General features: G+C 46.3%; 1 protein-coding gene across 1 annotated transcript in view; it reads left to right on the forward strand.

Moving 5' to 3' along the window:
- Positions 1-9,246, forward strand: part of LOC311147915 (nucleolar protein 4-like) — a gene marked incomplete at both ends in the record, with an annotated part of 152,409 nt that extends 143,163 nt beyond the window's left edge. Inside the window, 3 exons of the mRNA XM_084184757.1 lie at positions 8,166-8,285; positions 8,479-8,683; positions 9,023-9,246. Of these exons, the coding sequence (XP_084040883.1) occupies positions 8,166-8,285; positions 8,479-8,683; positions 9,023-9,246 (549 nt within the window). The remainder of the gene's footprint in view (positions 1-8,165; positions 8,286-8,478; positions 8,684-9,022) is intronic.
- Between the last annotated feature and the right edge of the window lie 4,949 nt (positions 9,247-14,195).

Genomic DNA, 14,195 nt, shown 5'->3' on the forward strand with positions numbered 1-14,195 from the left:
GTCCCCATGTGCAGTTGCAAATCTTAGTCTGGCTTTTTTATGGCTGTTTTGGAGCAGTGGCTTCTTCCTTGCTGAGCGGCCTTTCAGGTTATGTCGATATAGGACTCGTTTTACAGTGGATATAGATACTTTTGTACCTGTTTTCTCCAGCATCTTCACAAGGTCCTTTGCTGTTGTTCTGGGATTGATTTGCACTTTTCGCACCAAAGTACGTTCATCTCTAGCTGACAGAACGCGTCTCCTTCCTGAGCGGTTTGATGGCTGCGTTGACCCATGGTGTTTATACTTGCATACTATTGTTTGTAGAGATGAACGTGGTACCTTCAGGCGTTTGGAAATTGCTCCCAAGGATGAACCAGACTTGTGGAGGTCTACAATTTTTTGGCTGATTTCTTTTGATTTTCCCATGATGTCAAGCAAAGAGGCACTGTGTTTGAAGGTAGGCCTTGAAATACATCCACAGGTACACCTCCAATTGACTCAAATGATGTCAATTAGCTTCTAAAGCCATGACATCGTTTCCTGGAATTTTCCAAGCTGTTTAAAGGCACAGTCAACTTAGTGTATAAAAACTTCTGACCCACTGGAATTGTGACACAGTGAATTATAAGTGAAATAATCTGTCTGTAAACAATTGTTGGAAAAATGACTTGTCATGCACAAAGTAGATGTCCTAACCGACTTGCCAAAACTATAGTTTGTTAACAAGAAATGTGTGGAGTGGTTGAAAAACTAGTTTTAATGACTCCAACCTAAGTGTATGTAAACTTCCGACTTCAACTGTATATGGATATTTATATATACTGTATATATGTATATACAGTGGGGGAAAAAAGTATTTAGTCAGCCACCAATTGTGCAAGTTCTCCCACTTAAAAAGATGAGAGAGGCCTGTAATTTTCATCATAGGTACACGGCAACTATGACAGACAAATTGAGAAAAAACATTCCAGAAAATCACATTGTAGGATTTTTAATGAATTTATTTGCAAATTATGGTGGAAAATAAGTATTTGGTCACCTACAAACAAGCAAGATTTCTGGCTCTCACAGACCTGTAACTTCTTCTTTAAGAGGCTCCTCTGTCCTCCACTCGTTACCTGTATTAATGGCACCTGTTTGAACTTGTTATCAGTATAAAATACACCTGTCCACAACCTCAAACAGTCACACTCCAAATTCCACTATGGCCAAGACCAAAGAGCTGTCAAAGGACACCAGAAACAAAATTGTAGACCTGCACCAGGCTGGGAAGACTGAATCTGCAATAGGTAAGCAGCTTGGTTTGAAGAAATCAACTGTGGGAGCAATTATTAGGAAATGGAAGACATACAAGACCACTGATAATCTCCCTCGATCTGGGGCTCCACGCAAGATCTCACCCTGTGGGGTCAAAATTATCACAAGAACGGTGAGCAAAAATCCCAGAACCACACGGGGGGACCTAGTGAATGACCTGCAGAGAGCTGGGACCAAAGTAACAAAGCCTACCATCAGTAACACACTACGCCGCCAGGGACTCAAATCCTGCAGTGCCAGACGTGTCCCCCTGCTTAAGCCAGTACATGTCCAGGCCCGTCTGAAGTTTGCTAGAGTGCATTTGGATGATCCAGAAGAGGATTGGGAGAATGTCATATGGTCAGATGAAACCAAAATATAACTTTTTGGTAAAAACTCAACTCATCGTGTTTGGAGGACAAAGAATGCTGAGTTGCATCCAAAGAACACCATACCTACTGTGAACTATGGGGGTGGAAACATCATGCTTTGGGGCTGTTTTTCTGCAAAGGGACCAGGACGACTGATCCGTGTAAAGGAAAGAATGAATGGGGCCATGTATCGTGAGATTTTGAGTGAAAACCTCCTTCCATCAGCAAGGGCATTGAAGATGAAACGTGGCTGGGTCTTTCAGCATGACAATGATCCCAAACACACCGCCCGGCCAACAAAGGAGTGGCTTCGTAAGAAGCATTTCAAGGTCCTGGAGTGGCCTAGCCAGTCTCCAGATCTCAACCCCATAGAACATCTTTGGAGGGAGTTGAAAGTCCGTGTTGCCCGGCGACAGCCCCAAAACATCACTGCTGTAGAGGAGATCTGCATGTAGGAATGGGCCAAAATACCAGCAACAGTGTGTGAAAACCTTGTAAAGACTTACAGAAAACGTTTGACCTGTGTCATTGCCAACAAAGGGTATATAACAAAGTATTGAAAAACTTTTGTTATTGACCAAATACTTATTTTCCACCATCATTTGCAAATAAATTCATTAGAAATCCTACAATGTGATTTTCTGGATTCTTTTTTCTCATTTTGTCTGTCATAGTTGATGTGTACCTATGATGAAAATTACAGGCCTCTCTCATCTTTTTAAGTGGGAGAACTTGCACAATTGGTGGCTGACTAAATACTTTTTTCCCCCACTGTATGATGTATAGACATTATGGACAGTGAGGGAAACAAATATTTGATCCCCTGCTGATTTTGTACGTTTGCCCACTGACAAAGAAATGATCAGTCTATAATTTTAATGGTAGGTTTATTTGAACAGTGAGAGACAGAATAACAACAAAATAATCCAGAAAAACGCATGTCAAAAATGTTATAAATTGATTTGCATTTTAATGAGGGAAATAAGTATTTGACCCCCTCTCAATCAGAAAGATTTCTGGCTCCCAGGTGTCTTTTATACAGGTAACGAGCTGAGATTAGGAGCACACTCTTAAAGGGAGTGCTCATAATCTCAGTTTGTTACCTGTATAAAAGACACCTGTCCACAGAAGCAATCAATCAATCAAATTCCAAACTCTCCACCATGGCCAAGACCAAAGAGCTTTCCAAGGATGTCAGGCTGGAATGGGCTACAAGACCATCGCCAAGCAGCTTGGTGAGAAGGTGACAACAGTTGGTGCGATTATTCGCAAATGGAAGAAACACAAAATAACTGTCAATCTCCCTCTGCCTGGGGCTCCATGCAAGATCTCACCTCGTGGAGTTGCAATGATCATGAGAACGGTGAGGAATCAGCCCAGAACTACACGGGAGGATCTTGTCATGGATCTCAAGGCAGCTGGGACCATAGTCACCAAGAAAACAATTGGTAACACACTACGCCTTGAAGGACTGAAATCCTGCAGCGCCCGCAAGGTCCCCCTGCTCAAGAAAGCACATATACAGGGCCGTCTGAAGTTTGCCAATGAACATCTGAATGATTCAGAGGAGAACTGGGTGAAAGTGTTGTGGTCAGATGAGACCAAAATCGAGCTCTTTGGCATCAACTCAACTCGCCGTGTTTGGAGGAGGAGGAATGCTGCCTATGACCCCAAGAACCCCATCCCCACCGTCAAACATGGAGGTGGAAACATTATGCTTTGGGGGTGTTTTTCTGCTAAGGGGACAGGACAACTTCACCGCATCAAAGGGACGATGGACAGGGCCATGTACCGTCAAATCTTGGGTGAGAACCTCCTTCCATCAGCCAGGGCATTGAAAATGGGTCGTGGATGGGTATTCCAGCATGACAATGACCCAAAACACACGGCCAAGGCAACAAAGGAGTGGCTCAAGAAGAAGCACATTAAGGTCCTGGAGTGGCCTAGTGTCACGCTCGTCGAACAGAGAGGACCAAGGCGCAGCGTGCGATACGAACATGACTTTATTTAATTAAAGTACTCAATACAAAAACAACAAACAATGACGAATCGTGAAGTCCTCAGTTACAATGACTGATACGGAACAAAAACCCACAACACTAAGGTGAACACTGACAGTTTAAATATGGCTCCCAATCAGAGATAACGAGCCGACAGCTGACACTCGTTACCACTGATTGGGAGTCACACGACCAAACAAGGAAACACAACCAAATACAACACAACCAATACCAAACACAACCAAATGAACACACCCTGGCTCAAAATACACGGTCCCGGAGCCAGAGCGTGACAGTACCCCCCCCTAAAGGCGCGGACTCCGACCGCGCCTACACCCCAAATAGGGGAGGGCTGGGTGGGTGTTGCTCCTCGGAGGCGGCTCCGGCTCCGGGCTTGACCACCACCCTTCTTCAATCCCCCCGTAGCGCCCCCGGTCCGATCTGACCCAGCTGGTAGGATCTGGACTGACGACGCGCACCCCTGGCTTGGCGCGTGAGGCAGGAACGGACCGGACCTGGCTGACGATACGCACCCTAGGCTTGATGCGTGGAGCCGGAACGGGCCTCACCAGGCTGACGACTCGCATCCCTGGCTTGGTGCGAGTAGCGGGAATGGGCTGGATCAGGCTGACGGCTCGCACCCTTGGCTTGGTGCGAGTAGCAGGGACGAGCTGAACCAGGCTGACGACTCGCACCCTTGGCTTGGTGCGAGTAGCAGGAACGGGCTGGACCAGGCCGACGACTCGTACCCCTGGCTTGGTGCGAGTAGCAGGAACGGGCTGGACCAGGCTGACGACTCGCACCCTTGGCTTGGTGCGAGTAGCAGGAACGGGCTGGACCAGGCCGACGACGCACACCGTAGGCTTTGTGCGTAGAGCAGGGACAGGCCGGGCTGGGCTGGCGACGCACCCCGTAGGCTTTGTGCGTGGAGCAGGGACAGGCCGGGCTGGGCTGGCGACGCACACCGTAGGCTTTGTGCGTGGAACAGGCCGGGCTGGGCTGGCGACGCACACCGTAGGCTTTGTGCGTGGAGCAGGAACAGGCCGGGCTGGGCTGGCGACGCACACCGTAGGCTTTATGCGAGAAGCTTGGATGGGCCGAACTGGGCTGGCGACGCGCACCACAGACTCGGTGCGGAGCGCAGGAACGGGCCGGGCTGGGCTGTCGACGCACACCGTAGGTTTGGTGCGGGGAGCAGGAATAGACCGGACCGTACTGGGGACACACACCACTGGCTCTACACCGGGATCTGGAACGGGCCGGACCGGACTGGCAACACCCGCCAGTACCTCTCGCCGTGCCTCTACACCTTCCATCCCCTCTTCTACCAGTGGCCCCCGTAACCTGGCGGCCTCCTCTGCAACCCCGCTGGACCGCTCCATAGCGGCCTCCTGCTGCCCCGACGTCGTGAGCCCCCCCCTAAAAAATTTCTGGGGGTCTCTCCTCCCCGTGGACCAGGCCTCCAACATTCTCTCCCACCTCTCGCTCCTCTGTCTCCAACCCTCTTCACTCAGCTCCTCAATGGGCTTGACCCAGTCGAAGCTGCCACGGAGATCTATTAGCGATGGCTCCTGGACACGCTGCTTGGTCTGGTCTTGGTGGGTTTTTCTGTCACGCTCGTCGAACAGAGAGGACCAAGGCGCAGCGTGCGATACGAACATGACTTTATTTAATTAAAGTACTCAATACAAAAACAACAAACAATGACGAATCGTGAAGTCCTCAGTTACAATGACTGATACGGAACAAAAACCCACAACACTAAGGTGAACACTGACAGTTTAAATATGGCTCCCAATCAGAGATAACGAGCCGACAGCTGACACTCGTTACCACTGATTGGGAGTCACACGACCAAACAAGGAAACACAACCAAATACAACACAACCAATACCAAACACAACCAAATGAACACACCCTGGCTCAAAATACACGGTCCCGGAGCCAGAGCGTGACACCTAGCCAGTCTCCAGACCTTAATCCCATAGAAAATCTGTGGAGGGAGCTGAAGGTTCGAGTTGCCAAACGTCAGCCTCGAAACCTTAATGACTTGGAGAAGATCTGCAAAGAGGAGTGGAACAAAATCACTCCTGAGATGTGTGCAAAACTGGTGGCCAACTACAAGAAACGTCTGACCTCTGTGATTGCCAACAAGGGTTTTGCCACCAAGTACTAAGTCATGTTTTGCAGAGGGGTCAAATACTTATTTCCCTCATTAAAATGCAAATCAATTTATGACATGCGTTTTTTTCTGGATTTTTGTTGTTGTTATTCTGTCTCTCACTGTTCAAATAAACCTACCATTAAAATTATAGACTGATTATGTCTTTGTCAGTGGGCAAACTTACAAAATCAGCAGGGGATCAAATACTTTTCTTCCTCACTGTATGTAGTATATCTGAAGAATACGTAGGATAGAATAGTATATGTACAGCAATTGTTGAATAGGATGGCCTTGAATAGAATACAGTATATACATATTAAATGGGTATATAAACAGTATTAAAGTGACCAGTGTTTCCTTGTCTATGTACACAGGGCAGCAGCCTCTAAGGTGCAGGGTTGAGTAACTGGATGGTAGCCAGGGCAGGGTACTGGGTGGAGGCTGGCTAATGATGGCTATTTAACAGTGATGGCCTTGAGATAGAAGCTGATTTTCAGTCTCTCGGTCCCAGCTTTGATGCACCTGTACTGACCTTGCCTTCTGGATGATAGCGGGGTGAACTGGCCGTGGCTCGGGTGGCTGAGGTCCTTGATGATATTCTTGGACTTCCTGTGATACCGGGTGCTGTAGATGTCCTGGAGGGCAGGCAGTGTGCCCCCGGTGATGCGTTGGGCAGACCGCACCACCCTCTGGAGAGCCCTGCGGTTGCGGACGTTGCAGTTGTAAAAATATTTTTAGGGGCCAAGCGGAATTTCTTCAACCTCCTGTCTGTGTGGGTTGCAATTTCAGATTGTCAATGATGTGTACGCCGAGGAACTTAAAGCTTTTCACCTTCTCTACTGTGGCCCCGTCGATGTGGATGGGGGCATGCTCCATCTGCTGTCTCCTGAAGTCCACGATCAGCTCCTTCGTTTTGTTGAGAGGTTATTTTCCTGGCACCACTCCGCCAGGGCCCTCATCTCCTTCCTGTAGGCTGTCTAGTCGTTGTTGGTAATCAGGCCTACCACTGTTATGTCGTCTGCAAACTTGATGATTGCGTTGGAGGCGTGCGTGGCCACGGAGTCATTGGTGAACAGGGAGTACAGGAGGGGGCTGAGCACGCTCCCTTGTGGGGCCCCTGTGTTGAGGATCAGCATAGTGGAGGTGTTGTTGCCTACCTTCACCACCTGGGGGGCGGCCCATCAGAAAGTCCAGGACCCAGTTGCACAGGGAGGGGTTCAGACCCTGGGCCCCGAGCTTAATGATGAGCTTGGCGGGTACTATGGTGTTGAAGGCTGAGCTGTAGTCAATGAACAGCATTCTTACATAGGTATTTCTCTTGTCCAGATGGGATAGGGCAGTGTGCAGTGTGATGGCAATTGCATCGTCTGTGGATCTATTTGGGCGTTAAGCAAATTGAAGTGGGTCTAGGGTGACAGGTAAGGTGGTGGTGGTATGATCCTTAACTAGTCTCTCAAAGCACTTCATGATGACAGAGGTGAGTGCTACGGGGCGATAGTCAATTAGTTCAGTTACCTTCGCTTTCTTGGGTACAGGAACAATGGTGGACATCTTGAAGCAAGTGGGGAAAGCAGACTGGGATAGGGAGAGATTGAATATGTCCGTAAACACTCCAGCCGGCTGGTCTGCGCATGCTCTGAGGACGCCATCTTCATCCCTAGCGCTCTTGTGTCCTGTGTGTGACTGGTCTGTTCTAGTAGCCATTTGCCCTGTCCCGCTCCATCTCCCATGTATAAACAATGTCTGGGCCATAGAAATAGAATTAATAGAACTGGTGCCCCATTCAAGTCAATAATGGCATAATGGGTGGACTGGCAGCCATTGCGAGTGTACCCATAGCAGAGACAGAAGAGGAAGCGAGACATCCCACTCACAGTTTTTCTCCGGTTCATATAAAGTAAATGAACTAAGCAGACCAGGCCCAGCTGCAAATGCATTGGGAGAGCCACCCCCTTAAGGAACTTACCATTTTTTATTTTGAGGGGTAAAAGGCCTGAACGGGACATTTTCATTCATGCACCATTTGCCCATAGGAGCAAACCTTCACAAAAAATACATTCCATTGCCATAGAAATAGAAGGAATTTTGTATCACCTTAGATCAGGATATTATACTTTCATTTAGTTCCTTACCTGGTAAAATATTATGTTGAAAATGTAGTGCTGTTCAGTGCTCATGTATCTGGTTATCTGGAATGATACTATCTGAAATAGATGAGTTGGAAATACTTTGTGTAATGAGCAGGTGCAACTGAACATTTTCCGTATTATTAGTGTTGAATATGCCCCCTGTGGTCAATGTGGGTACTCTGACGTGGGGATGAATTTGTGCTGATTGTCTCTCCCCTGCTAGACACGACCCACACCACCTCACCTCACCTCAGCCATGGCTGAGAACATCCTGGCAGCCGCCTGCGAGAGTGAGACACGCAAGGCTGCCAAGAGGATGCGCCTGGATGTCTACCAAGCACATGTGAGTGCTCTGATTGTGTGTGTGCGTCTGTGTGTACGTCGGGGTGTGTGTGTGTACGTGTGTGTATCTTTTCAGGTGGGTGGATGTACTGTCTATGTCTTCTAATAGCCAATGGCAAAGTCTGTTCTTAACCTTGAGTATATTATATACATGGAAGTGGGACTAAAAACTCTCTCATCTCGTCTCCCCTCAGGAGGACCAGATAGCACTTGACAAGCCCAGTTCTCGCGAGCCGGCCTCCCTGGCCCACTCTGCCTACTCCCTGGCCGCCTCGGCCTACTCCCAGGACCAGCTCTACACCAATGGTGGGCTAAACTACAGCTACCGTGGTTACGGGGGCCTGGGCGCTAGCATGCAACACCCAGTCTCACTGACAACCGCCACTGCTCAGAGCAACGGTGAGAGAGCATGCTTCACCTCTTTATTTGGCCAGAGAATGGCAGTTTAGAGTAGCAGCATACCTTAGCTTACCTGAAGCATGTTGCTCGTACTGTAGCAGCATCACTGGATGAGTTTAGAACAGACTGAGACGTATTGAAACGTATCGAGAAATCAATTCTTGCCCATATTTGGACGTAGCAAACATTTTCTAAAAATACAGGTGCAACTCATAAAAAATATATTTCCTACAGTTGATAAGTGGATAAGAAAGCATATTTATGATTTCCAATAGTTACAATTATAGTAAAATGCCCCCAGTACGTGTTTTCATTTGAGTGTGCGTTGCCTTTCCCCAGGCCCTACTGACCTCAGCATGAAGTCCCTGGGGTCCAACTCTTCATCGGCCAGCTCAAACAGTCACGGGCGGAGTGCTGTTGGCGTAGGTGGCGGGGCCTCGGCACAGCTCAGCCCCACAGAGATCACGGCCGTGCGGCAGCTCATCGCCGGCTACCGCGAGTCGGCCGCGTTCCTGCTCCGCTCGGCCGACGAGCTGGAGACCCTGATCCTGCAGCAAAACTGAGCCGGAAAATCCTCCTCCCCGTCTCCCTCCTTCTCCCTCTCTCTCGCCGACTCTCCCACACGACCCCTAACCAATCACTCTCCCACTCACCAGATCCATCTGTCTGTGATTCATCCTCCACCACTGACCTGTACACTCTCCCCGTCTCCAGGAGGGAGGCATGCAACAGTGCTACATTCCTCTAATCTAATAGTCTAACCCCCCCCCCGTTTTAATCGTTTTAACATCAGTGCGTGGAGAGAAAGAGCACTGTCTGCGACGACTTGGGAACAGCATTTCTCCCTCTCTTGAACCACCTGTAAAGGAACAAGCTCCCTCCAATCATAACAGCTCTCCCTCACCTCCACAGCTCTGTGGAAAGAAGAGAGATGACAGGGAGAGAGCCGTAAATGAGTCTACCTAGTGATGTGGGGGAGAGTGGTGGGACTGGAGCACTGGAGAACACTGCAGGGTTGTGCTGTGATGAGAAGAGACCAGCGCCCCCTTGTATGAGGAAGAGAAGTGGATCCTTTTTGTGTTCCAGGAAGCTCAATGTGCTACAGTACACAGATCCCCTCACCAAGCTCGCCATCCCCAATAACAATGAAAACGAGACTCTCTGAATAGTAGTAACAAAATGTTTGTTGATGACAAATACTTTTGATTTGAGATCTGAATTTGTTTGTTTAACTATAAGAAGACATTTTGAACCACTTTTTGGATAAACAGAGGCTAAGGAAGAAGGCTGGAAAGAAAGAGACAACTTGTTGCGCTCAGTGTAAATAAACTCTCTCTGTCCTAAAGCACTTTCCCATGATTCAGACCTCACCTCCCCATTGAGTAATAAAGAACTCGATGTCCCTGGGAGCAACACTTTAACTTATGCATTATGGAGATGCCATCTATTCCACATGGAAATACCTCAGATCTACTACTGGGTGGCGACATCACACAATGCTCATCACACAACGCTCACCAGTTACTACCTGATGTGTTCAGTGTTTTCATAGACCTGCAGGAAGCAAAGTCTTAACCATTTCAAGAAGATTCCAGAATAAATATTGTAACTATAGTTCACATTTTACAAAAGTATTGTTTGTCCCGTTATTTGTATACTGTAAATATTCAGTCCATATTTGATTCTAGAAACACCATGAAGAGAACATGAAAAAGCATCAGTAAAATGAAGGACTGGGGGCAAGGAAGTATTTTCTGTGGGAGAATGAAACTCTCCAACGATAGCTGTTTTTTTTTTTCCAGAGTCCCCCATGTTTTCCAACCCTCTGGTGGCTCGTTGCTCCCCCATCAATTCCAGGTTTTGGTTTGTCCCGACTCATCACTCGATGATACCCTGTCTCTTTCTGTGTCTGGTTCTGCATTCCTCTCATGAACCTATCCCCCTCCTCTGGACCTATACATCCACCACCCCCTTCTCCTCCCTGACCTGAGGCCAGTCCAGCTTGGATCTGGGAGGGATAACTTATGTCTTTGTCTATTGACTCTTTGAGATGGCCATTAATCCACGCTGCTGCTATATGTACCAGACTTTTGCCACAGACTTGTAACCTCAAGTCAGGACACCATCATCCTGCACAACCAGAGCACCTCAAGACAACAACACAAACAAAAAGAAGCTAAAACTACTCAAAATGGATAACAGAGACTAAAATCGAACTTTTAAAAAACGACATGCCATCCCAGTCAGTTGTTTCTCTCTGCTACTAGGCACTCTGGTTGATCTTTTTGTTCTTTCATAGGGCTGTGTTGTTTGTACAGTGACTTTTTCCTTTTTGCTTTCTTCATGTCTTTGAACCTCTGGAGGCGTATAGGGATCAGTGTGCTCCTCTTGCAGCCACTCACAAGGGTGCTCTGGGCCTATCTTACTGTATAATGTGCAGTCAAAGTCTGGGAGGTTTGTACCTTTTAGAATGAGTGTGAGAGAAAAAAATGCTAAATGTTTCTTCAAGAGGCAAGCCAGAAGGGGCTCATTGATGTGTCACTGTAATTTGCTCCCTTTTGCACACTGAAGCAACAGAAATCTGTGACGGGGGCCCTGCTTGTTCAGGGCTCCATCTTGTGCTGGTGAGGTGTGTCCTACTAAAGGAAAGAGGACGAGTATTGCAATGCAGTTGATAATCATCACATTCCTGGCCCTTGAAAGCATAGTGTTAAAGAAAATAGGCTACCTGAACCCATAGTGTGGGTCCTACGACGTATCACAACCACCACTATTGAGGGGGACCCTTGTGTAAATGAAAGCCATTGATTTAGGTGTGCTAGCTCCGTGGCCTGAGATTGAATGGAGCACTGTGCTCACTGGTGACCCACTCTGAACCACAGAACAAAACCTTGATCTAGCCACCCAGCATACATGTGCAATGTCAAATCTGATCTCCATAATGAGTACACATTGATGTACAAATATTTAATTTATGGAAATATTATGGCTAGATAGAAAGTAGAAAATAGAGTCCAAGACGTCCTATTTATCGCAGACAAGCTCTTGATTAGATCTGCTTAGTGGGTAAAAACGACACAAACACAAGAGAAATATGCAAAATGACCAGTCAAGGGGAAACCCCTCACTGTGTTCTCTCGCAACGTGGCTGTGAGGGCTTCAAAATTAGTTTTCTTATAAGTATCGCCCTCATTTCTGTGGATCCATTCCTCACTCTGCTCCTGCCCTGGGGTCTTAGGCTACAATTACCTCAGCACATACAACTATAGCAGTGTATCAGTACAGTAACATAGTAGATTAATTACAGTATGACAGGTTATTTTTTGGGGGGGGTTAACTTCAATCTTAAAACTGCCCTTTTGCCATTGCAGGTTTGAGGTTTCAAAGGATTGCCAGACAAGTAGTACACGCAGTACTGTGGCCAAACTGTACATAGTGCTGTAAGAGTTTATGATCTTACAGAGTGGATGCTAGTGCCAGTGTTGTCGTCCTATGTATTTCCCTATTACCCCAGGTCAACACAGAGTGATGGATTGATGGATCCCACCTCTTTAGAAATGACTGCTGAATTTTGTAACGTCAAATGCCACAAACATCTGCTATATGGTTTTGTGAAGAAGAAGAAGAAGAAGAAGAAGAAGAAGAAGAAGAAGAAGAAGAAGAAGATTGTGATAGTTATGCATTTGTAATATAGCCAAGGGACAATTAAATGTATCTGTACAAAGGTGGTAAGAGATGAGATTATATAGTAAAGAGGCTCTCGCTAAATACTCCTCCCTCCTCCGTTTGCACCTCTGGGGTTTGCTCTGTAGTTTCTCACAAACAGCTACATACATTAAGAGAACATACTGTAAAAATAGGCAAAGACAATCTTGGAAAGGTGTAACTTGCTCACGGTTTGATATCCATTCCTTTTCTGTGTGCAGCTATTGTATACAGTGCGTCTTGGAGATGACAAGTATTTTAGCCATAATCAGAGCATTCTTACTCATACTTCTGACTCCTCAAGAGCGGTGGAGCACTCATAGTGGCCCACTGTCGATACACATTTTTATCTGATTTCTATTTTTATTATTAATTTTGTTCTTATTTTATATATATTTTGTAGTGCAAGTAAGTGGTCTTTTCAAATAATATTTTGTACAAAAACCAACATCTCAAGTGAAGTTACTCTGTATGCCTATACTGTACATTCCAAACAAGGATGTCAACACGTTTAACAACCAACCTGACCAGCATCACGTTTAGTGATGTGACCTCAGACCTCTGTGCCCAACACAAAACCTACACCCTGCCAAATGCTTGAGGGAGTGCCCTCTGTTAAGATTAGCATTGTTGACCTTGTGAATAGTGTCAAACATTGTTGATTGGAGCCATGATTATTTTCCTGCTTAGGGCCAACAAGACTTGACATGCCAGAGAATGTGCCAACCAAGCACAGACCAAGTCAATGGCCTTAACCATGCCCTTCATGAAACCAACTCCCATACTACTGTATGTATCTACCCCTGGGAATGCTATGTGGTAGTGTCAGCACTTCAGTGGAGGGGCAGTGTTTTGAGTGAAGAGCAGTGGCATTTTGCTGTGGGAAAGGTGTGATTCCCTTATCATACCGTTTTTAGCTCCAGCTGACATTGGATTACATTGGAGCTCATTGACTTTACAAATGACGCCCCCAACAGAGACGGTTCCACTCGGACAGGTGCAGGTGCGGTGTGGTGCTGGTCAGGGTACCGTGAATGAACACACACTTTTAAAAAATATATCTGCTTTGGTCAGATGTATAGCTCGACATAAAAAACAATAAAGGAGAAAAAAAAGAAGAAAAAAAACTTTTATTTTTCTATCAGGGCAGTGTACAGCTACAGTCAAATCAAAATGGTTTTTCCAATAATAGTCTGTTTTATTTTATAATTTGGTGGTTCCTTGGTTCTGTTTTAGGTTTTCCGCTTTACCTACTGTACCAGAAGCTGATTGTCTTTTTCTCAGTTTCGATTTGTACCTAATACCAATGTGAAACTGTATTTTCCTCCTGAGTTTGGACTCAGTGGAAGTGTGATGTTTACATGTACAGATTTTTGCAATTATTTTTGTCATTTTATTTCATTTGGTCATTTCTCTCCTCCTCCCCACTCTGTTAATCTAATACCTTGTACATTGATGGGAAATGGGACCGTGTCTAAATAAGGTTAATGTCACACATTTAGAAACTGGTTGTTGGGAGAGCTGTGTGCTTGGCTTAAGGAATGCCCTCTCCTTAGCTGACCTGATACACACAAACCAGTGGGTCACAGTGAACTGAAGCTCTGGTGTGACTACTTTACAAATATATGAGAATTTGTTCCACAGTGAATGATAAGCCATTGACATACCCTTTGCAGGGTTTTCTAGATTATTAGTATATTTAGCGAGAAAAACTAAACTGCAGACAAAAACCTCAGGAAAAGGACATCACTTTTTTAACACGTCTTACTGAAGGGCCCATTTCCCTCTTTAATACCATATAAATTAT

Source organism: Coregonus lavaretus, assembly GCF_964263955.1.
Source record: "Coregonus lavaretus genome assembly, chromosome: 20".
NCBI classification, from domain to species: Eukaryota; Metazoa; Chordata; class Actinopteri; order Salmoniformes; family Salmonidae; genus Coregonus; species Coregonus lavaretus.